Here is a 25,460-nt window from a genome sequence, read left to right as displayed (position 1 = left end):
CCGTATATGTCTGTGTTGCAGCTCGAGAATCGGGATGTTAGATTTACTCAGGGGATTTATTTTTTATTAAAATGTAACACAAATCAGGCCCTATTCATTTCTACGTACTTTCAATTCGGACCTCGTACATGGACAGAAAATGGCGTAGTTGGTATGCAAAATGCGTGCATGTTGGCAGGTCTGAATTTGCAAGGTAATGAGAAATAAATACAAAGGTCGGTGTAAATTATATTCCAATGTGTACCAGTTTAGTATGCAGCTGATTACACAAGTTATCTGAGATATTTTTCATAACAAAAAACAGATATCGGTCTTATTGTTTTAATCAAATGTATTTTTGTATAGGTTGTTTCTCAACAACCTAACCAAGAGAGAGACTTACAGTACTGTGGACCCTTTGACAATGCTTTGCCTTTGACCATGTCACAGTGGTGGCTTCAAGTGCCCTGGACACAAGGGACAAAAAGCTTATCATATGATTAATATTATTTGGAAGGAGTTCTATAAAAAGAACATTGTCAAGACAAAGAGCAATTGAAATGTGTCAACAAAAGCTTAATAAGACTGTGGTTGGGATTTGATTGACACAGTTGATGGTGAACTGTGTATAGTCCCCTTGAGTCACTTAGCTTTTTTTAATACTCTGGCCTTGTTTCAAACTGACTTCAAGCTCCTACCACTAGGTCCTTTCAAAAGATTGTTTACACTGTTCCTATCCTTCCTGATATTGGAAGGGGGAAATAACTGTATAATGATAGGGACTTAACGTAGTTTGAAACTGTGCCTCGGGGTTGAATGTCTCCCAATTACAGCCATAACCACATGTGCATTCTACCCTTGACTGATTTAGGCATTTGACAGTGAAAGATCCTTTCTCATGACAAGTCCACACAGACCAGGGATGTTTCAGTCAGAAGCAGGCATGGGCAGGGCAGTAGCATGTCTGGGTCTTAGCAGTGCTTTGACTGTATCTGCACTGTTCAATCAGCACCAGCAGGGGGCATCCCTCTTGTTCAGCTCCAGCAGGTGGGCCTCCACCTCCTCTGCGTCATCTGCAAACCGTTCTGTGAAGGAGCGGATCAGTCCGGCTGCACTACCCTCGTATTCCACCAGCTCCACACTTTCACCTGCATCACACAATACATCAAGGCTTAGAACAACAATGGCGTATGTGCCAGTAGAATGGTTTAGGCTGAGTGATAAAAAAAAGTCTTATTATCAAGAAAGTAGACCACTTAGTAGGAAGATATATGAAGGGCCATTTAAAATGTAGACGTGTGTCTTGGCATTAGGACAGGGGTAAAAAGACTGACCTTTGACCCTTGTGTTGGCCTGAACAAACATCTTGCGAGCCTCTTTGCGCAGGAGAACAGTCTCCCGCAGGCGGAGGAAGTTGTGAGAACCAGTGTCTGACACAGCTGAGTAGCCCTCATACAGAGCTCTGCCTCCCTCCACATCAGCTGTGGACTTGATGACCTGCAGGGACATGGATTATAATGGGTCAAATAGGAGACTTGATTAGATTTTTAAATTGAATATTAATGGCTGGTAATTTACCCCTGTAATCCCAGCCATGACCAAGACATTTTCTAGGCTTCTACGACTGTACCTGTAGTTTGCATAGGAACCTCTCGATGGCAGCTTTGCCCACAGTGTGGACCTTGCTGCGGTCCAGCGTTATGAGGGCATCTGGGCGCCCATCCTTTCCTGTGCTCTCCTTCAGGTTCACCAGCCCCTCGCCAGCCTCCAGGAGCACCCGTAGGATCACAAAGCGAGCCTGCATGTGGGCCTGAGACAGAGTCAACAGGAGGTTCAGTCAAACAGATACAAGGGGTCACATATAGCCTCATACTACCAGACTGATTAACACTGCAGCGAACCATTCATGTAAACACGCGAGATCATGCTGGCTCACGGGACTAGCGCTCAGTCAGTGGGAAAGCAATTCAAAAGAGCTTTAGAGTAAGAAAGACAGCATGATAGGCTGTACTATACAAAGGACTGAACTCCGCTGACCTGTCTCCAGCTCTTGCTCTCGGGGGTAAAGAACTCCAGGCCCAGTAGGCCAGCTCGCACCATGTTGAGCCAGTTGATGTACACCACCTCCTTTGCATCCTCGTCCTCATGGCCAAAGATACTGCAAACCCACAGGGACATCATCCTCGTTAGAGCATCCTGATCCATATAAGATCACTGTTTATATATTCATGTAGCTTCAGTGAGTAACAGAGTATGTGTGTGTGCACTTGCGTAAAGATACCTGAGCACGTGTTTGTTGAGGCAGAGGTAAAGCCCCACACACTCGGCCCTACACTCTTCATAGGAGCAAGAAATAGTGGAAAATTTGCTGTCCCATGTTTCATTGCCTTTGTACCAGGTGGTGATCTGAAGCACATAAACCATACTTTAGACAATACTTAAACCAGAAATTTCAAGATCATAGATACACTATATATACAAAAGTATGTGGACACCCCTTCAAATGAGTGGATTCGGCTATTTGCTGACAGGTGTATAAAATCGAACACACAGCCATGCAATCTCCAAAGACAAACATTGGTAGTAGAATTGCCTTACGGAAGAACTCAGTGACTTTCAACATGACACCGTGATAGGATGCCACCCTTCCAACAAGTAAGTTTGTTAAATTTCTGCCCTGCTAGAGCTGCCCGGTCAACCGTAAGTGCTGTTATTGTGAAGTGGAAACGTCTACGAGCAACAATGGCTCAGCCACGAAGTGGTAGGCGACACAAGCTCACATAATGGGACCGCCGAGTGCTGACGCGCATAAAAGGGTCTGTCCTCAGTTGCAACACTCAGTACCGAGTTCCAAACTGCACCTGGAAGAAGCATTGGGAGCTTCATGAAATGGGTTTCCATGGCCAAGCAGCTGCACACAAGCCTAAGATCACTATGTGCAATGCCAAGCGTTGGGTGGAATGGTGTAAAGCTCGCCGCCATTGGACTCTGGAGCAGTGGAAACGCATTCTCTGGAGTGATGAACCATGCTTCACCATCTGGCAGTCTGATGGATGAATCTGGGTTTGGTGGAGGCCAGGAGAATGCTACCTCCCTGAATGCATAGTGCCAACTGTAATGTTTGTTGGAGGAGGGATAATGGGCTGGGGCTGTTTTTTATGGTTTGGGCTAGGCCCCTTAGTTCCAGTGAAGGAAAATCAATGCTACAGCATTCAATTATATTCTAGACGATTCTGTGCTTCCAACTTTGTGGCAACCGTTGAGGGAAGGCCCTTTCCTGTTTCAGCAAGACAATGCCCCTGTGCACAAAGCAAGGTGCATACAGAAATGGTTAGTCGCGATCGATGTGGAAGAACTTGACTGGCCTGCACAGAGCCCTGACCTCAACCCCATCGAACACCTTCGGGATGAATTGGAACGCTGAATGCGAGTCAGGCCTAATCGCCCAACATCAGGGCCGACCTCACTAATGCTCGTGGCTGAATGGGAGCAAGTCCCCGTAGCGATGTTCCAACATCTAGTGGAAACCTTCCCAGAAGGGTGGAGGCTGTTAAAGTAGCAAGGGGGGGGACTGGTCATGGCTCACCTGGGGGGGCGGGGGGCAACTCCATATTAATGCCCATGATACTGGAATGAGATGTTTGACGAGCAGGTGTCCACATTTTTCTGGTCATGTGCTTTACCCCGACAATAAATGATGCTGTCTCAGAATCAGTCCAAAGCAAAGAATTAATAAAACTTATGATACCAAACGACTGATGTATAAACTCACCTGTTCTCCAGTCTCAGGATTTCGAACATTATCCTGCTCGAAGTTGAAATTCCCCTTCTCATCCTGTACACGTGACAGCACATAATGATACACTTAATCATTCACAATGGCTGTAACTGAAAACCATACATTTAGATATTAAAGGAGCAATGTGCAGTTCAATCAATAGCAAAGCGGTCACCTGGCCACTGTTATGGTAAACAGCTTGGGGGGGGTGAGCTGGAGAAATGTAAGCACTCAAATGCATAGACTAGGCTATGGATGCAAAGACTGACCATGCATGACATGAGCATGGATAGAGAGGACTCGCTCTCGCTCACCTGGACAAAGAGCTTCCCACTGCCATGGCCCAGCAGCTCATGGAGGCCAACCTGCACCTCGAAGGAGGGCCCCTTCCACTTAATGTACATATCCTGAAAGACAAAGAGCGACCATTGAAGGAACTGAAAAAGATCCGACTGAGACATAAATTGTATCTTTGATAGGGCCCTGTGTTTTGTGCAATAATGCCACATGACCTGGATTTTAACATTTATTTAATGCTTTTCCATAAATTTATCTAGCTTTTTTTCATGTCAGATAGTCCAGAACCATTCCAAGACAATTGCTTTCAGTTTTGGTCATAGTGAGCTTGTCGTTTACCTCGCCTTCCTCATCCAGGAAGGTGAGCTTGTCATTACCTTGTCTTCCTCATCCAGGAATGTGAGCTTGTCCTTCTGGGTAGCGTAGGCCACAGCAAGCACATTGCCCAAGGAGACATTCTTAAAGCCCTCCGACTGTCTGATGTCATCATCTGGACACAGATCAGACACACAGAGTTAACGTTTAGCTGAAGTCGTGCTACCTGTCCCAGACCTGCCGTTTTCAACTCTCTAGACAGCAGGAGCGGTAGAGATACTCTTAATGATTGGCTATGAAAAGCCAACTGACATTTACTCCTGAGGTGCTGACTTGCTGCACCCTCGACAACTACTGTGATTATTATTATTTGACCATGATGGTCATTTATGAACATTTGAACATCTTGGCCATGTTCTGTTATAATCTCCACCCAGCACAGCCAGAAGAGGACTGGCCACCCCTCGTAGCCTGGTTCCTCTCTAGGTTTCTTCCTAGGTTTTGGCCTTTCTAGGGAGTTTTTCCTAGTCACCGTGCTTCTACACCTGCATTGCTTGCTGTTTGGGGTTTTAGGCTGGGTTTCTGTACAGCACTTTGAGATATCAGCTGATGTAAGAAGGGCTATATAAAATAAATTTGATTTGATGATTAAGAGATCCTTCCAAGACCATAAGAAACTGTGGATCAGTCATGTCAATATTAAAGAGATAAAGAGTCCGTTGGAAGTGGCACTCACAGTTGGGAATGTTAATGCCAGCTGGAATGCCACTGCCAGCGAATGTCAGTACGTCCAGGGAGGTGAAGTCTGGCAGGAGGAAACGGTCCTTCTCAAAGTCTTTTGGCCATGGCAGCTCTGGCAGCAGCACCTCGGCTGAGCTCACCAGCTTAGCAAAGCGTTCACTCATGGCCTTGTTCACCACAGCCACAAAGCCTGAGGGAAGCAAAGACAAACCCCAATAAGATCACCAAGGAGTCTTCCAAAACATGTTGTGACAAAAGGGGTGATATTGATAACACATGCTTTGCCTCTTCATTTGTACCTTCAAACTCTCCCCTGGAACCAAAGGGATCCCTGTAGCTCTCGATAAAGCCAATATAACTAGGAGAGAAATGGGAAAAAGAAGAACAGAAAATTAAGGAATTGCTACTTCTATTTCATCCTGAGTGGAAGGCCAAACGTGGAAGGCAGTGCTCTCTCACCTCTCAACGATGGGTCCCTTGTCTTTGATCCAGAAACGAGAGCCCTCCTTGTGCGCCTCTATGGACCCAAAGGTGAAACTCTGTGCATATTCCTCCAGCATTCGCTTCTGGTTCTCATTGGCAGCATGGTTCTGTCATCAAGGACAAGACGTTGACACGAGACCAAACACACATTTCTAAGCTGCACTAGTAGTTTTGAAACACTTTTTAATTGATAAAGGGACCAAAAAAACAGTGCATTCAGAAAGTATTCAGACCCTTTGACTTTGTCTACATTTTTGTTACATTACAACCTTATTCTAAAATATATATATTTTTCTTTATTTTTTTCCCCCATCAATCTACACACAATACCCATAATAACAAAGCGAGAATAGGTTTTTAGAAACTTTTGCAAATGTATTAAAAATAAATACCTTATTTACATAAGTATTTAGAACCCTTGTTATGAGACTCGAAATTGAACTCAGGTGCATCCTGTTTCCATTGATCATCCTTGAGATGTTTTTATAACTTGATTGGAGTCTACCTGTGGTAAATGTTATTGATTGGACATGATTTGGAAAGGCACACACCTGTCTACATAAAAAGGTCCCATAGTTAACAGTGCATGTCAGAGCAAAAACCAAGCCATGAGTTCGAAGGAATTGCCCGTAGAGCTCCGAGACAGGACTGTGTCGAGGCACAGATCTGAAGGGTAACAAAAAAATGTCTGCAGCATTGAAGGTAGAGGTCGACCGATTAATCGCAATGGCCGATTAATTGGGGCCGATTTCAAGTTTTCGTAACAATCGGAAATCGGTATTTTTGGGCTCAGACTTTTTTTTTTACACCTTTATTTAACTAGGCAAGTCAGTTAAGAACACATTCTTATTTTCAATGACGGCCTAGGAACGAGGCAGAACGACAGATTTTTACCTTGTCAGCTCGGGGGATCCAATCTTGCAACCTTACAGTTAACTAGTCCAACGCTCTAACCACCTGCCTCACGAGGAGGAGCCTGCCTGTTACGCGAATGCAGTAAGCCAAGGTAAGTTGTAAACTAGCATTAAACTTATCTTATAAAAAAACAATCAATGACTGTCGTTGCTCCAATGTGTACTTAACCATAAACATCAATGCCTTTCTTAAAATCAATACATAAGTATATCTTTTTAAACCTGCATATTTAGCTAAAAGAAATCCAGGTTAGCAGGCAATATTAACCAGGTGAAATTGTGTCACTTCTCTTGCGTTCATTGCACGCAGAGTCAGGGTATATACAACAGTTTGGGCCGCCTGGCTCTTTGCGAACTAATTTGCTAGAATTTTACGTAATTATGACATAACATTGAAGGTTGTGCAATGTAACAGGAATATTTAGACTCATGGATGCCACCCGTTAGCTAAAATACGGAACGGAATAAACGTTTTGTTTTCGAGGTGATAGTTTCCGGATTTGACCTAAGGCTCGTATTTCTGTGTGTTTATTATAGTTAAGTCTATGATTTTATATTTGATAGAGCAGTCTGACTGAGGGGTGGTAGGCAGCAGCAGGTTCGTAATAGTCAAAGGTATATGGTTTAGAGAGAGATAGTCGACGCGTTATAATTCCTGTAATAACTTGCGGCTGAACTTGAAAGAGGTTCCTTCGTTATTTTACCGTTCATGTCTTCCATAGAGAATTGTCTTGATCTACTTCAAATAAGGTCTGGGTTTCGTGCTTAAACCGCCTCAGCGTTTTGGTACCCGTGTAAATGTCACTGGGATAAGGTAACGTTTGTCAAAATATTTTCATAAATACACTCTACAAAAAAAAAGATCTTCGCTTATATTTAGCCAATATTGATCAGAGTTACCTTGTCCTATGGATATCTACAGTTATAAAATTGGCAATTGGTAAGCCTACACGAAACACAGACCTTATTTTAAGTGAATCTAAAAATATCCTATGGAATACATAAATGAAGGAACCGCTTTTCAGATTTCGCTAGAAGGTGTCATGAGAATTATGACTCGCACTTTGGTAGTCAATTCTTACCATGCCCATTATTAAAATAGGATTTCCTGCATATAGAAATTACAGTTTTTGTTTTCAACATTCATCACAGGCAACTTAAACTCTATTTTTATTCAAACAGTTGAGAATATTTGTCTCCTTAGCAGACTCTTCAGTATCATTGTCACTTCAGAGCTGTGGTTGTGTTTTACAGATGGCAGAGAAAAGCAGAGCACCAGTGTGGGACTATTACATGGAATTGGCACCAGGGAAAGCAAGGTGTCTTATTTGTGATAAAGAGGTAAGCATGGGGTCAGCAACGGCTAAATAAAAAAATACCACCAACCTGTGGAATCACCTTAAGAACACCCATCAAAAAGCCCATAATATGTATTATATTAAGTTAAAATAAAAGTGTTCATTGTTCATTCAGTATTGTTGCAATTGTCATTATTACAAAAATGTGTGTGTGTGTGTCTAATTGAAGGTACCCAAGAATAGCGGCCTCTATCATTCTTAAAAATGGAAGAAGTTTGGAACCACCAAGACTTCTCCTTGAGCTGGCCGCCCGGCCAAACTGAGCAACTGAGGGTGAAGGGCCTTGGTCAGGGAGGTGACCAAGAACCTGATGGTCACTTTGACAGAGCTATAGAGTTCATCTGTGGAGATGGGAGAACATTCCAGAAGGACAATCATCTCTGCAGCACTGCACTAATCAGGCCTTTATGGTAGAGTGGCCAGACAGAAGCCGCTCCTCAGTAAAAGGCACATGATAGCCTGCTTAGGGTTTGCCAAAAGGCACCTAAAGGACACTCAGACCATGAGAAACAAGAATCTCTGGTCTGATGAAACCGCGACGCTACACATCCAACCTGACAGAGCTTGAGAGGATCTGCAGAGAAGAATGGGAGAAACTCCCCAAATACAGGTGTGCCAAGCTTGTAGCGTCATACCCAAGAACACTTGAGGCTGTAATCGCTGCCAAAGGTGCTTCACAAAGTACTGAGTAAAGGGTCTGAATACTTGTATACATTTATTTTATTTGCAAGAATGTCGAAAAACCTGTTTTTGCTTTGTCATTATTGGGTAGTGTGTAGATTGAGGGGGGGAAAAAAACATTTGATCCAATGTTGAATAAGGCTGTAACGTAACAAAATGTGGAAAAATTCAAGGGGTCTGGATAGTTTCGAATGCACTGTACATTTGAATTAGAATATTGTCATTGAACTCACCTTTGCTTTCTCCAGATTTTCACTCACTTTCTTCATAAGGTAAGCATAGTCTCCCCTGGACACCATGAAGACGCAGTCCTCAAAGTCATATCTGCCACACCTGCTTTCTCCCTCCCCATCCACTGCACAGTCTACAGCAAAGACAGATACAGGGGATGTAATAAAGAGAATGCCTTACTGACATTGACAGAAAAATAACTAGTGTTTCCTCAATTAGCATAGCTTTTTAAATAGGACATGGCACTCTCACCCTTCTGCACAGCTGACGCCAGGCGCACCTCATAGCTGGCCTTGCCTTCTTCTGATTTGTTCTTGAACAGTCGTGTGTTGTAGGCACTCAGGTTCTGTAAGGGAGACACTTATATAAATGTACATTTTAGTCATTTAGCAGACGCTCTCATCCAGAGTGACTTACAGGAGCAATTAGGGTGAAGTGCCTTGCTCAAGGGCACATCAACAGATTATTATTCACCTAGTTGGCTTGGCGATTCGAACCAGCTACCTTTCTGTTACGCCCAACGTTCTTAACCGCTAGGTTACCTACCGCCTAAATCCTAAAATACTAATAACACAGACATAAGACAAACTTGAATTCATACCTTTGAATCCAGGAATTTCTGGGCCAACTCTGCATCCTCCAAGCAACAGTTCCCTGAGAAGTATGTGGTGACTCCCTGAGAACAAGAAATAAAGTAACATCATTATCAACACATAGGCTACAGTATACAGGATTTATTCAAACAACTAAGGCTGCCAATAAGAGAACCCATCACCACATAAGGCATGAGTGAGATAAGAGCTTGGCATCATGAAGTCTCTCACTTTGTCCCCCAAGCCCAGCTGTTTCTGTTGGTCCTCCAGGGAGAAGAGGAGGGTGGAGCAGCTGTCCCACAGGGCCTCCATCTCACTGGGGCTGTCCTGGAATGCCTGGCTCTGCCACACAAGGGCCTTCAGCTTCTCCTAAACCGCAATGAGTGGTTATTAAAGGCCACCGCCGTGATTATGTCAAGGCTTTTTTATAATACATTCAGTTATAAAAGTGAGGATGATCTACCTTGGGGAGGTTGGGAATGAACTTGGTGTCTCCAAATGACTTGTAGTTTCCCATGTTGGCATAGAGACCAGCAGCATAAACAAGAAAGGCCTGTAAATACGGAAGAAAAATAGCTATTATTGTCTAGTCAGGCGGAGTTACAGAAGACATGTTAATTACAACAGGCTGAGTGGCTGGGAGTATGAGCAGGTGGAGTGGATGTGTGACATATTCAACACACTGTGTAGTTTGTACTCTAAAGCCTATATTCTAATGGAACTCTAAGCCTCTACCATCACTGTGTGTGTGTGTGTATACACAAATTCGAATTCTATGGTGAAAACATTGTTTGACTTTTTCTCTCAAGGCTCTGTGGGCAGGTGCATTACTTGACCTGGTACTCTTCAGGACTAAGTCCAGCTGCAGTGGCCATGCTCTCCAGCTGTGCTGCTGGCTGCTTGCGGAACAGCCTCTGTAAGAGAACGAAGATGGAGGCAGACTCAGGTGAGGTCTGCAGCAGCACAGCCAGTCCTCCGTACCAGGCAGACCGGGAGAGGTAGTGCGCATAGAGCTTTTCTCTAGGGGACAGCAGGCGAAAGGCTTCAGTACAGTCCAGGGCAGAGATCCCAATGTCATTGGGGAGGAAGTACTGAGAGTCCACCATGGTGAACAACAATCTGGACGCTTGCAGCTGCCTCTTTAACACAACACTCACTGTTGAGAATCTGTAGATGCAAACGAAATGCATATTATTAGCTGCAAGAAATGTTTCTACATGTATGGTTACATTTCCACACTAACATTATGTCTCAAGTCATCAGGTGAGAAGTTCTGAGAATCCTTCCTAGCTGTAACTTTAACTAAATACATTGCATGATAAAGCAATCAATACTAGCTACATACAGCTACATCACGTTTAACAACGAAGGAGCAGATTGGCTGACATTGCCATTCCATGGCTGCTGTGGCTTCTGCTACTTAGCAGGAGGACGAAAAAGACAGTTTTACGGAAAGAGTAGCAGTCTTTAAATCTTCTTGGTGTAACAGTTGGGAAAAATGGGACAATTAGGAGTACAATGCATTTCTCATCCCTAGACTGAGGTACATTTTCCAAACCATATCTCGCACCGGCTCCGCGGTAACTCAGGCCATGTCTACACTTGACAGATCATGCAGCTTTTGATTCTAATCATGTGAGTTGTGATCATGAAATTCCGAACATGCCATGTGTCAGCTACATTTAAATGCGCACCATGTACTGATTCCTTTTTCCAATGCCTGTATGCATTCTGCAAATGGTGGAACATGCTAAATCTGATAACACAACTTGATGGCAACTACTTTATCCAGCTAACAGGTTAGCATAACACTAGCCAAACAAAAATATATATTTTTGATATAATTTCTTTTATGAAGCCAGCAAACACGTTCCTCACACACTAGGAACGTATTTCATCCAACATTTAATGAAAAAAGTGCCTCTTGCTCCCAAAACCACGTTTTATGGAGACTTGTGTGCAGAGCACTGCTGACGTCGCCCACTGTATGTGCTTTCGGTAGCCTGATTGCGTTCAGACTGAGGAGAAAGCTGGACACAATGTGTCCCTGACCACTACCTGAAGTTGTCAACCAGATCTGAATAATTAAAAAAAAATTGTATATTTCTTTTTACATTTAACTAGGCACGTCAGTTAAGAACAAATTCTTGCCTTGTTCAGGGGCAGAACGATAGATTTTTAACTTGTCAGCTTGGGGATTCGATCCAGCAACATTTCGGTTACTGGCCCAACGCTCTAACCACTAGGCTACCTGCCACTATGACCCAACCACAATGCGACTAGACCCGATCTTCGATTCTAATTGTGGAAGTCACATGTAAGTGTCAAGTGTAGACACACCCATAAAACTGCAATATGTAACTTTTTGGGTGACCTGACCAAATTCACATAGAAATGTGAGTTATAAATCTGTCATTCTCATTGAAAGCAAGTCTAAAAAGTGGTAGATCTGTTCTATGGAGGCTATTTCTATGCTTCCTGTTTTTAAGTTTAGCTTTTACTTTCAGTTTTGTACACAAGCTTCACACAGGTGAAAATACAATATTTTTGGTTATGGAAAATATATTTCACAGCGGTTTGGATCGGGGATGGGTAACTTTGATGGAGGTGGGAGCCACAAAAAAATGGAACCCCCACCTTCCGAGAAAAACATTTTGAAAGCTCCCCTCGGGACAGTGAAGATTAAAACTTTTTTTTTTTTAAATGAATTTCCTGCAATTGTACACATTTTGCAATGGGGCGGAGAGAAGATTTAGAATTTTTCTAACGAATTTCATGCAATTCTACTCATTTTGCCACGGAGTAGAGAAAAATGTGCAGTTTTTCAGCTAATTTCCGGCAATTCTACACATTTTGCAAAAGGGTTGACGAAAATGTTCGCCGTTTTAAATATAACGGATTATCAATGGTCCCCACCCAGGTCTATAATTCAACCATGCTTACTACAAGTTTGGATAGCTGGCCCCTATCGCTGACAATGGTATTGAGTAACTGCTGATGCACAACCACATTTCTAAATGGCACCCTGTGTATTCTATTATTTTAACTCTCAAAAATTGAGACCCAGACTGAGTTCCCAAAAATAATAATAACATATATATATACACACACACACACACTCAGTAAAAAAAGAAACGTCCCTTTTTCAGGACCCTGTCTTTCAAAGATAATTGGTAAAAATCCAAATAACTTCACAGATCTTCATTGTAAAGGGTTTAGATCCCATTTCCCATGCTTGTTCAATGAACCAAACAATTAAGGAACATGCACCTGTGGAACGGTGATTAAGACACTAACAGTGTAAGCTGTAGGCAATTAAGGTCACAGTTATAAAAACTTAGGACACTAAAGAGGCCTTTCTACTGACTCTGAAAAACACCAAAAGAAAGATGCCCAGCTCATCTGCATGAATGTGCCTTAGGCATGCTGCAAGGAGGCATGAGGACTGCAGATGTGGCCAGGGCAATAAATGTCAACGTCCTTACTGTGAGACGCCTAAGACCGCGCTACAGGGAGACAGGACGGACAGCTGAATGTCCTCGCAGTGGCAGACCACGTGTAACAACACCTGCACAGGATCGGTACACCCGAACATCACATCTGCGGGACATGTACAGGATGGCAACAACAACTGCCCTAGTTACACCAGGAACGCACAATCCCTCCATCAGTGCTCAGACTGTCTGCAATAGGCTGAGAGAGGCTGGACTGAGGACTTGTAGGCCTGTTGTAAGGCAGGTCCTCACCAGACATCACCTGCAACAAACGTCACCTATGGGTACAAACCCACCGTCACTGGACCAGACAGGACTGGCAAAAAGTGCTCTTCACTGACGAGTTGTGGTTTTGTCTCACCAGGGGTGATGGTCGAATTCGCGTTTATCATCGAAGGAATGAGCGTTACACCGAGGCCTGTACTCTGGAGCGGGATCGATTTGGAGGTGGAGGGTTCGTCATGGTCTGGGGCGGTGTGTCACAGCATCATCGGACTGAGCTTGTTGTCATTGCAGGCAATCTCAACGCTGTGCATTACAGGGAAGACATCCTGCTCCCTCATGTGGTACCCTTCCTGCAGGCTCATCCTGACATGACCCTCCAGCATGACAATGCCACCAGGCATACTGCTCGTTCTACGCGTGATTTCCTGCCAGACTAGAATGTCAGTGTTCTGCCATGGCCAGCGAAGAGCCCGGATCTCAATCCCATTGAGCACGTCTGGGACCTGTTGGATCGGAGGGTAAGGTCTAGGGCCATTCCTCCCAGAAATGTCCAGGAACTTGCAGGTGCCTTGGTGGAAGAGTGGGGTAACATCTCACAGCAAGAACTGGCAAATCTGGTGCATTCCATGAGGAGATGCACTGCAGTACTTAATGGAGCTGGTGGCCACACCAGATACTGACTGTTACGTTTGATTTTGACCCCCCCTTTGTTCAGGGACATATTATTCCATTTCTGTTAGTCACATGTCTGTGGCACTTGCTCAGTTTATGTCTCAGTTGTTGTATCTTGTCATGTTCATACAAATATTTACACGTTAAGTTTTCTGAAAATAAACGTAGTTGACAGTGAGAGGACGTTTCTTTTTCTTCCCGAGTTTATATACACTGAACAAAAATATAAACATTAAAGTGTTGGTACCATGTTTCATGAGCTGAAATAAAATATCCCGGAAATGGTCAATACAAACAAAAAGCTTATTTCTCTCAAATGTTGTGCACATCCCTGTTAGTGAGCATTTCTCCTTTGCCAAGATAATCCATCCACCTTTATTGTCCCCAGCACAAGGTACACCGGTGGCATATCAAGAAGCTGATTAAACAGCATGATCATTACACAGGTGCACCTTGTGCTGGGGACAATAAAATACTAAAACAACACAATGCCACAGATTACTCAAGTTGAGAGAGCGTGCAATTGGCATGCTGACTGCAGGAATGTCCACCAGAGCTGTTGCTAGAGAATTTAATGTTCATTCCTCTACCATAAGCCACCTCCAACATCATTTTTGAGAATTTGGCAGTATTTCCAACTGGCCTCACACCCGCAGACCACATGTATGGCGTTGTGTGGGCCACAATCAACAGCCTCATCAACTCTATGCGAAGGAGATGTATCGTGCTGCATCAGGCAAATGGTGGTCCAGATACAGATACACCAGATACTAACTGGTTTTCTGATCCTTTAAAAACATTTTTTTTTTTTTAAAGGTATCTGTGACCAACATATGCATATCTATGTAAGCATAATGTATGCACAAACTGTTTCGGATGGGGAGCATGCTGTGGCCTTCAACCTAAATATAAAGTCTCTCTGACCCTAGTGCAACTGTAATAAAGCGGGTCGGATCTGCTGGCTACTAGCCATCTAGCTAGGTTAGCCAGTGGGAGCGAATGGGTTGGTTCAATAAAACATTAAGGTACTAACTAGCTAGGATAAACTCCAGATTTTGCAATATAGATTGTCGCGAAAAGAAAATTCGTAAGGCCGGTGTTCATTCGAAAACATACACTTTTTAACTTATATAACATTATAGTAATAGTGGAACATGGTAGCAGCCGGTAGCTAGTTATCCAGTTACCGCTATGTATTGGGGTGTATTCATTACGCCAATTCTGTTGCAAAAGTTTCGTCTATTAACAAAACGTTTTGTGAACGCAAACGAGAGTTTAGGTCCCTCTGTTTCGTTCCATTTTCTCGGTTTGGTTCTTAAACAGTAAACGGTTTCCGTAATGAATACACCCCTGGCTAACAGCTAACCTTAGCTAGCTAGTCAGCCGGCTAGCTAACGTTGAGTGAGTAAATCCTCTGTCGCTTGCTACTGTACATTCACAATACGCAAGCCTTTAATCAGGTTACAAAGAAACATCCAGCAGTGATTATGGTGTATTTTTGTTGCCGTTAAATCAAGTTTGTATTAGGCTACACTACCTGATTATTTGTGGACACGTCTGAACGTCAAATTGCAATCTCACTCTCAAATTCACTTCCTATGTTCCTTCAATGCCAAGCCCGCCTGTCTTCTTCTTCGGTGGGTTTATCCAAAGTTATGGTACATTACCGCCACCTGCTGTACTGGAGTGTCGGACTAGGGACATTGATCAACAATTTTTTATTTAACTAGGCAAATCAGTTAAGAACAAATTATTATTTACAATGACATTCTACCCAGGCCAGACAACACTGGGCCAATTGTGCACAGATCGGGACTCCCGATCATGGCCGGTTGTGATACAGCCCGGGATTGAACCCAGGTCAGTAGTGACACCTCTAGCACTGTGATACAGTGTCTTAAACCACTGCCCACTCAGTCCCCCAAACCAAATCCTACCTACCAGCCCAGTTGCTCTTAAAAAAGAAAAACAACATTTTTGAGACTATATCTATTCAATATACTCTAAACTAATTGATTGTATCTTCTTCTCCCTCTTACTAGATCTCAGCCTATCTTTTCCCCTCTGATACTGCCCACACTGTAGCAATACATGCTCCGCAGTCTCTATTTCCTGACATTAATCACAATTTCCTGTTGGATGCTTTCCTATCACATTTAAAGTCTTATTCAACCAGCTTGTCCCACCTTCTTGTAAAAATAGCCTCCTCTCTTCTGTCCCTTCCTGCCGTCCTCCCCAACTTTCCTCTGTACTTGAAATAAATGCCTGCTCTTAGTATCTCTATTCCACTGCTCCTGCCATCTCTGCACCATCACTGTCCATATCAGGCGTATTGCCTCTGCCTTTCTCATTGAAACTACAACAACATCCCCACTACTAAGTGCTTGTTTAAAAAGTACATCAACTGCCTCGTTCCTCTCTAACCCACGTTCCCCTTTATCTGTTTACCCATCTGTCTAATCCTGCCATGGGTTTGCAGTACATCACAAAGCAGGTCTTGTCTGCTACGTGAGTTAAAGGACTGCAGACTCATCAACACTGCATATGAATCAGAGCAAATAACTACTCTGTCTGGCTTGACTTCCTCCACCCACTACAAGGCCAACAGTATGGCCATCAGCTCTGCCGCATATACAGCCAGGTGATCTGTAATAAGTTTCCTGACTGCCACCACACATTCCTGCACTACAAATAATGACCCAGTATGTCCTGTCCTTACTCATCATCCCAGCATGCCTGTAATGATGAGACACTCCATGTCCCTGTAGGTATACCCAATAATTCATTGCCAGCTGTTGTCTCCTAATCTGCAAAGGCATATCCCCCATCTCCACCTGTAGTGCAGCCACTGGGGACGTTCGAAACGCCCCACTACATATTTTGTCACACCCTGATCTGGTTAACCTGTCCCCGTGACTGTCTCCACCGCCTCCAGGTGTCACTTATTATCCCTGGTGTATATATCCCTGTGTTTCCTGTCTCTCTGTGCCAGTTCGTCTTGTTTTGCCAAGTCAACCAGCGGTTTTCCTTGTTCCTATTTTTACCAGTCTCTGTTTGTTTCTAGTCCTCCTGGTTTCGACCCTTGCCTGTCGTGACTCCGAACTATCAGCCTGCCTATCCCCTTGTACTGTTTTTGGACTCAGATTTGGTTTCTGACCCCTGCCTGGCCTGACCTCGAAACAACCTATCGTCTGATACTGTTTGGACTCTGACCTGGTTTATGAACTCTCGCCTGTCCCTGACCTACTCCCTTTGTTATAATAAATATCGGAGCTCTGCCTCCTGTGTCTGCATTTGAGTCTTGCCTTGTGTCCTTATATATTCTGAGTCCCTGTCCCTGTATGACAATGAGGTCTGGGCTGCTAAACCGTACTGTATACTGCCATAGTCTATTACAGATTGGATCAATCAATACATGGTCCTCAATGAGGAACGCCCAGCCCCCCACTCCTTCCCCGTCAGACAGAGCATCACATTTAGCACCTTCTTACACTTTCCCACCACTCTCTCAATGTGTTCTGCCCAAGTCAGTCTAGTGTCAAAGTATACCCCAAGGAACCTGAATTTCCCCATCCTCTCCAAGTTTCTCCCATATAACCTCAAGCATACCTCATCTCCCACCTTCCTCCTGGAAAAGAACACTGTGTTTTCTCTACAGAGAACCTGAATCCCCACCGCTCTCCCTCATCAATTGCTTCCTGTCCCTTCCTGACTATGTATGGCACATTTCTTCCCCTCTCCCATAAGGCCCCATCATCTGCAAATAACAACCTCCCAATATCCATCTGTACCTGAGAGTAAACATCATTGATCATGATTAAGAACAACAGTGGACTAATCACGCTCCCCTGTGGTGTACCGTTATCCACCAGGTAGCTGCCTGATAGAGACTTCCCAACCCTCACCTGGATAGACCTTCCAAACAGGAAATCCTTTATCCAGTTGTACGTTCTTCCTCCTACCCCCATAATTTCAAGCTTGATTAACATATCATATGCCTTCTTCACATCAAAGACAGCTACAACAGTCTCCTTGTTCACCTGAGCCTTCCTGACCTCTGCTTCTAAGCAGAGCACTGGGTCCATAGTTACACTCCCCTTCCTAAACCCACTCTAATGATACTAGCCCCGTGCTCTCCAGGAAGTAAGTTAGCCTCTCCGTAATCATACTGTACGTTCCATAATCTTACATACATATGATGTTAAAGTTACTGGCCGATAGCTTGTTGGCCTAGTTGGGTCCTTCCCTGGCTTCCAGATTGGTACCACTACTGCCTCCTTCCAGCTGTCTGGTAGTTTCTCCTCCCACACTCTGTTGTACAACACCAATACCTTATCCAGTGCCTCATCACTAAGATGGGTCAGCATAACATAGCACACCTCATCTTTCCCACGTGAAGTTAACCCAGCCTTACCTATTGCCCTTTTCATCTCTTCCATGGCAAATGGTGCATTCAAAGCATCATTTACATCCTCTCTCCTATCCAGCACTCCAGGGTGCTCCTCTCTCGTTCGCTCTCTCCCGCTCTGCCCCTCCTTTGACCATTTTTCAGAGCTATGCATTTGGACAAACGCTTTGACCATCATCTCTGCCTTCTCCTCATCTGTTACTGCCACATCCTTCCCACTCATCAACACTTGGTAATCCCACAACCCTAGTGACCCCACTCATCCTCTTAATAATCCCCTATAAATGTTGCCCTTCCAATGGTGTCACAAAACCTGACACCAACATGACCTCATTGCCTGACGGATAGTTCTCCTCACCGGGGCCTGGGCCGCTTATACTGAATCAGATTTTGGAAGTTATGTGTCCTTTTCAGTACTCTAAATGCCCTGTTCCTACTCCTCACCATTTCCCCTCACTCCTCTGTCCACCATGGGACTGTTTTCTTCCTCCTCCTCCTCCCTGAACTCTTAGGTATAGCCTCAGTAGCGGCCCCCACTAACTCTGTTCTCACCGTTATTCATACTATCCACATCCCCTCTCATATCCACCCATCACCTGCTCACTGAGCTGCTGAAACTCATCCCACTTTGCCCTAACAAACAACCACCTGCCTACTCCATCCACTGGCACCTCATCCTCCCTCTGGCCTACTGTGCATACTATGGGGTAATAATCACTCCATGCTGTCGACTCCTCCCTTAACTACCACTCAGATTCCTGCCATTGCACTAGATACCAGAGCGAGGTTCAAGGCAAACTCTTTCCCTGTGGCTACATCATTCCTGGTCCCTTGGCTGTCATTCAGGCTTACCAGAGATTTCATTTCTATCTGATTTTCCATCACTTTGCCATTTTCATTCATCTGTTACACCCCTCCCATCCCCACACTTCCCATACTCATGCTCCCCTCCATACCTGGCACACCTCTTTTTCTCTTTACAGGCTGTTGCCACATGCCCTCTGTCAGTTCTAACATCTTTAAAGGCTTCGGGACACACACCCTCACATAATGTCTCATATATCCTAAGGGTTTCTTTATTTGGCAGTACCCTGTCCTTGAAGTGTAACAGAATAGACAGGTTATCTACCCTAACTCCACCCCTAGTTACTGGAAATCTTTGAACATTCACAAGAACTCCTCCTCTCAAGGTGTTGCTCTCCTCTGCTCCACACCTCTCCTGTTATCACCCCTTTAATCCACTGTTTGATCAGTCCAGCCTCTCCTGTTATCACCTCTTTAATCCACTGTTTGATCAGTCCAGCTGCTCCACACCTCTCATGTTATCACCTCTTTAATCCACTGTTTGATCAGTCCAGCTGCTCCACACCTCTCCTGTTATCACCTCTTTAATCCACTGTTTGATCAGTCCAGCTGCTCCACATCTCTCCTGTTATCACCTCTTTAATCCACTGTTTGATCAGTCCAGCTGCTCCACACCTCTCCTGTTATCACCTCTTTAATCCACTGTTTGATCAGTCCAGCTGCTCCAAACCTCTCCTGTTAACACCCATTTAATCCACTGCTTGATCAGTCCAGCTGCTCCACACCTCTCCTGTTATCACCCCTTTAATCCACTGTTTGATCAGTCCAGCCTCTCCTGTTATCACCCCTTTAATCCACTGTTTGATCAGTCTAGCTGCTCCAAACCTCTCCTGTTATCACCCCTTTAATCCACTGCTTGATCAGTCCAGTTGCTCCACACCTCTCCTGTTATCACCCCTTTAATCCACTGCTTGATCAGTCCAGCTGCTCCACACCTCTCCTGTTATCACCCCTTTAATCCACTGCTTGATCAGTCCAGCTGCTCCACACCTCTCCTGTTATCACCCCTTTAATCCACTGCTTGATCAATCCAGCTGCTCCACACCTCTCCTGTTATCACCCCTTTAATCCACTGCTTGATCAGTCCAGCTGCTCCACACCTCTCCTGTTATCACCCCTTTAATCCACTGTTTGATCAGTCCAGCCTCTCCTGTTACCACCTCTTTAATCCACTGTTTGATCAGTCCAGCTGCTCCACACCTCTCCTGTTATCACCTCTTTAATCCACTGTTTGATCAGTCCAGCTGCTCCACACCTCTCCTGTTATTACCTCTTTAATCCACTGTTTGATCAGTCCAGCTGCTCCACACCTCTCCTGTTATCACCCCTTTAATCCACTGTTTGATCAGTCCAGCTGCTCCACACCTCTCCTGTTATCACCCCTTTAATCCACTGTTTGATCAGTCCAGCTGCTCCACACCTCTCCTGTTATCACCCCTTTAATCCACTGCTTGATCAGTCCAGCTGCTCCACACCTCTCCTGTTATCACCCATTTAATCCACTGCTTGATCAGTCCAGCTGCTCCACACCTCTCCTGTTATCACCCCTTTAATCCACTGTTTGATCAGTCCAGCCTCTCCTGTTATCACCCCTTTAATCCACTGCTTGATCAGTCCAGCTGCTCCACACCTCTCCTGTTATCACCCCTTTAATCCACTGTTTGATCAGTCCAGCCTCTCCTGTTATCACCTCTTTAATCCACTGTTTGATCAGTCCAGCTGCTCCACACCTCTCCTGTTATCACCCCTTTAATCCACTGTTTGATCAGTCCAGCCTCTCCTGTTATCACCTCTTTAATCCACTGTTTGATCAGTCCAGCTGCTCCACACCTCTCCTGTTATCACCTTTTTAATCCACTGTTTGATCAGTCCAGCTGCTCCAAACCTCTCCTGTTATCACCTCTTTAATCCACTGTTTGATCAGTCCAGCTGCTCCACACCTCTCCTGTTATCACCCCTTTAATCCACTGTTTGATCAGTCCAGCCTCTCCTGTTATCACCCTTTAATCCACTGTTTGATCAGTCTAGCTGCTCCAAACCTCTCCTGTTATCACCCCTTTAATCCACTGCTTGATCAGTCCAGCTGCTCCACACCTCTCCTGTTATCACCCCTTTAATCCACTGCTTGATCAGTCCAGCTGCTCCACACCTCTCCTGTTATCACCCCTTTAATCCAGCTGATCAGTCCAGCTGCTCCACACCTCTCCTGTTATCACCCCTTTAATCCACTGTTTGATCAGTCCAGCCTCTCCTGTTATCACCTCTTTAATCCACTGTTTGATCAGTCCAGCTGCTCCACACCTCTCCTGTTATCACCCTTTAATCCACTGTTTGATCAGTCCAGCTGCTCCACACCTCTCCTGTTATCACCTCTTTAATCCACTGTTTGATCAGTCCAGCTGCTCCACACCTCTCCTGTTATCACCTCTTTAATCCACTGTTTGATCAGTCCAGCTGCTCCACACCTCTCCTGTTATCACCCCTTTAATCCACTGTTTGATCAGTCCAGCTGCTCCACACCTCTCCTGTTATCACCCCTTTAATCCACTGTTTGATCATTCCAGCTGCTCCACACCTCTCCTGTTATCACCCCTTTAATCCACTGCTTGATCAGTCCAGCTGCTCCACACCTCTCCTGTTATCACCCATTTAATCCACTGCTTGATCAGTCCAGCTGCTCCACACCTCTCCTGTTATCACCCCTTTAATCCACTGTTTGATCAGTCCAGCCTCTCCTGTTATCACCCCTTTAATCCACTGTTTGATCAGTCCAGCTGCTCCACACCTCTCCTGTTATCACCCCTTTAATCCACTGCTTGATCAGTCCAGCTGCTCCACACCTCTCCTGTTATCACCCCTTTAATCCACTGCTTGATCAGTCCAGCTGCTCCACACCTCTCCTGTTATCACCCCTTTAATCCACTGTTTGATCAGTCCAGCTGCTCCACACCTCTCCTGTTATCACCCCTTTAATCCACTGTTTGATCAGTCCAGCCTCTCCTGTTATCACCTCTTTAATCCACTGTTTGATCAGTCTAGCTGCTCCGCACCTCTCCTGTTATCACCCCTTTAATCCACTGTTTGATCAGTCCAGCTGCTCCACACCTCTCCTGTTATCACCTCTTTAATCCACTGCTTGATCAGTCCAGCTGCTCCACACCTCTCCTGTTATCACCCCTTTAATCCACTGCTTGATCAGTCCAGCTGCTCCACACCTCTCTTGTTATCACCCCTTTAAGCCACTGCTTCCCTGTTTGATCAGTCCAGCTGCTCCACACCTCTCCTGTTATCACCCCTTTAAGCCACTGCTTCCCTGTTTGATCAGTCCAGCTGCTCCACACTACTTTACACTTCCCTATTTGCTTAACTCTGAGCTTTTTCCCTCTGCGCCAACATGAACACCAACAAGCTCCCATCTCTTAACACTTTAGCATTGACAACTTCCCCATCAACTCTTTTATCACAGCCGTCAACCTTATCGGACTCTTCGCCCCTAAACTTCAGAATGACAGCTCCTCACCTCCATGCACTGCTATTTTGATATGTGAGGTTTATTTTATATAATAGAAGTTTTGTAATGCCTTAGGTTGTTACGAGTGTACTGATCTAAGTGTGATGCACGTGACATCCTGGCAACTTTGAGAAAAGAAAAATTATACCGGAGTTGTCCCTGTTGATATTCAAGAGGGTCTAAATCAAATCGCATGTTATTTGTCACAATGTGCTGAATACAACAGGTATAGTAGACCTTACCGTGAAATGCGGACTTACGAGCCCTTTCCCAACAATGCAGAGTTAGATGGTACGAGGTAGTTGAAGTAATTGAGGTAATATGTACATGTAGGTTAGGGGTAAAAGTGACTAGGTAATCATGATATATAATAAACAGAGGTCTTATGGCTTGGGGGTAGAAGCTGTGCAGGAGCCTTTTTGTCCCAGACTTGGCACTCCGGTACCGCTTGCCGTGAGGTAGCAGAGAGAATAGTCTATGATTTGGGTGGCTGGGCCTTCCTCTGACACCGCCTGGTATAGAGGTCCTGGATGGCAGGGAGCTCTGCACCAGTGATGTACTGGCCGTACGCAATACGCTCTGTAGTGTCTTATGGTCAGATGCCAAGCAGTAGCCATACCAAGTGGTGATGCAGCCAGTCAAGATGCTCTCGTTGGTGCAGTTGTATAACTTTGAGGATCTGAGGCCCATGCCAAACCTTTTTAGAGCCTCCTGAGAGGGAAGACATGTCCTCTTAACGACTGTGTTGGTGTATTGGGACCATGATAGGTCCTTAGTGATGTGGACACTGAGGAACTTGAAGCTGTCGATCCCCTCCACTACAGCCCTGTCGGTGTAAATGGGTGCATGCTCAGCTCCTTTATTTTCCTGACGTTGAGGGAGAGGTTGTTGTCGTAGCACCACACTGCCAGGTCTCTGACCCCCTCCCAATAGGCTGTCTCATCGTTGTGTCGTCGGCAAACTTAATGATGGTGTTGGAGTCGTTCACAGCCACGCAGTCAAGGGTGAACAGGGAGGACAGGAGAGGACTAAGCACTCACCCATGAGGGGCCCCCATGTTGAGGGTAACCATGGAGGATGTGTTTTTGCCTACCCTCACCACCTGGGGCGGCCCATCAGGAAGTCCAGGATCCAATTGCAGAGGGAGGATCTATGCATATTCATGAGGCTACCATAGCGCCTCACTCTTCATTATATATACAGGCGGTTGACATCAACGCCCCTCATCTAATATTTTAAAAAGTATTCAAAGAATGAGATATATCCATCAATCCAAAAAAGAGGAAGACAGGGGACCGCAAGAGCTTGACAGTCCGCCGTTCTGCTCTGTTAGAATGGAAACACAAGCGTCTCATCATTCTATTTTAGTCACTCTGGTGATGGGTATGCCCAGAGTCTATATTGCTCTGGGTCTGGGTATGCCCATTCTGGATTCAAACACCTCAAACATCAGATTAACATTTTTCTACTGTGGTCTACTGATATTTTTGTCTTTGTCAGAGCCCAGTCTAGTCTGACATTCTCACCCCTGGGGAGCCTCAAGAGAGCAGGGGAAAAGGATAAAACTAACTAAATATAATATAAATGACACAGTTTGAACTCAAACACAATTCACAGAGAAATGTATTGAAATTTAGGAGTAAAATAACCAAACAAATTAAGCCCAATGAAACTTATAACAGTATGAAAATGTATGCATTCACTCTGGATCTGAGGTTGATAGCTAAGCATGTGTGTCAAACTCATTCCACAGAGGGCCTAGTGTCTGCAGTTTTTGTTTTTTCCTTTCAATTAAAGACCTAGACTATGGAGGACGAAGATGGCCGAAATAGATTTATTTATTTTTTCATTTATTTTTGATTTGGGTCATCTTGGCCCTCCATACAAGACACCAAACAGCAACATCACTCGCTCAGATCATGTTCGAGCCTCAGATTGGACAGTCAAACCCACTTGCACATGCCATCATGGCTGAACAAATAAATAGTATTTGTGTCCAGGTTAAACGTGCAACTTCCCTCATTATAAACAAACAGTCGGTTAATGCATAATTTTCAGATAATTTAGAAGCGATTGTTAGACGAAACAACAATGTCATTGAACCAATTGACAGAGATCTGGACATTCATCAACAAAGACGCAGTGTAAGCTGATCGTATTTGTGACAACCAAAGTGAAGTCAAAATTATTGATGAAATCGAAGTGTGTCAGCTGTATGGTGATTTGCGATTCGTAACTTACATTTTACCGGTACTACCAGTAGTAGTAGGCAAACCGATAACCCCAAGACGGAATGCGTTTGAAGTAACACCAAGACGTAATGAATTAAAACAGCTAGCATGTACTGCAAAGTACATCGCCAGTTGCACGCACACACTTCGTGCAGATCAGCAGCTCCACAATGATGTTATCGACTGTTCTCCAAGGTGGGAGCTTTACGTGGCAGCCAGACGAGACAATCAAAGGAGGATGCGGTGAGCAAAATTACTGGGCTCGAAATTAGTTAAGCTTGCTCTAATTGCGTTTGAGTTCTAATTGTGCATGTTAACATTTTTATTTTGATGATGATAGGCTATACTCTTTGGCTGGATTTATGGTTGTTTTTTTTGGGCTGACCTGAAAGATTGACCCTCTTTCTACTAGGCATAATAGTCTGAGAGGCCTAATCATATCAGTATGGATATTTTGTTAACGCCTATAGGCTATAGAGATGCATTCAGGTAATGAATTAATTATACAAAACATGTTTAATTAGATTACAATTGTCAAGCTTTCTTGATTGACATTACCCGATGCATCACATTAAATTACGAGATTGGATTGCAGTTTTATTTTCCAGGAATAAAGAAACTGTCACAAGCTTCTCTTCCCATTGTTTCATTTCTCATGGTTATAACAACATTGTAACATCTGCAT

At 44.4% G+C, this 25,460-nt stretch overlaps 1 protein-coding gene across 2 annotated transcripts; it reads right to left on the bottom strand.

Annotated features, from left to right (window-relative positions):
• Nucleotides 1-307: 307 nt before the first annotated feature.
• dpp3 (dipeptidyl-peptidase 3) lies at nt 308-24,807 on the bottom strand. 2 transcript variants are annotated; one of them, XM_042311291.1, is made up of 18 exons: nt 24,786-24,807; nt 10,207-10,537; nt 9,834-9,923; nt 9,602-9,739; nt 9,379-9,453; nt 9,030-9,123; nt 8,780-8,910; nt 5,570-5,700; nt 5,410-5,468; nt 5,106-5,300; nt 4,432-4,544; nt 4,072-4,164; nt 3,752-3,814; nt 2,261-2,385; nt 2,017-2,137; nt 1,610-1,789; nt 1,314-1,476; nt 308-1,127 (listed from the first exon to the last, which is right to left on the bottom strand). In XM_042311291.1, the coding sequence occupies exons 2-18, from the start codon at nt 10,474-10,476 to the stop codon at nt 985-987; spliced, it is 2,184 nt and encodes a 727-aa protein (XP_042167225.1). In that variant the 5' UTR covers nt 10,477-10,537; nt 24,786-24,807; the 3' UTR covers nt 308-984. The 2 variants fall into 2 exon arrangements, with proteins under 2 accessions (XP_042167225.1, XP_024253536.1); XM_024397768.2 differs by lacking the exon at nt 24,786-24,807 and adding an exon at nt 15,299-15,411.
• Between the last annotated feature and the right edge of the window lie 653 nt (nt 24,808-25,460).

This window comes from Oncorhynchus tshawytscha, linkage group LG33 (assembly GCF_018296145.1).
Source record: "Oncorhynchus tshawytscha isolate Ot180627B linkage group LG33, Otsh_v2.0, whole genome shotgun sequence".
NCBI lineage: Eukaryota > Metazoa > Chordata > Actinopteri > Salmoniformes > Salmonidae > Oncorhynchus > Oncorhynchus tshawytscha.
The sequence above is the reverse complement of the archived record's forward strand: the minus strand, read 5'-3'. Positions and strand labels throughout refer to the sequence as shown.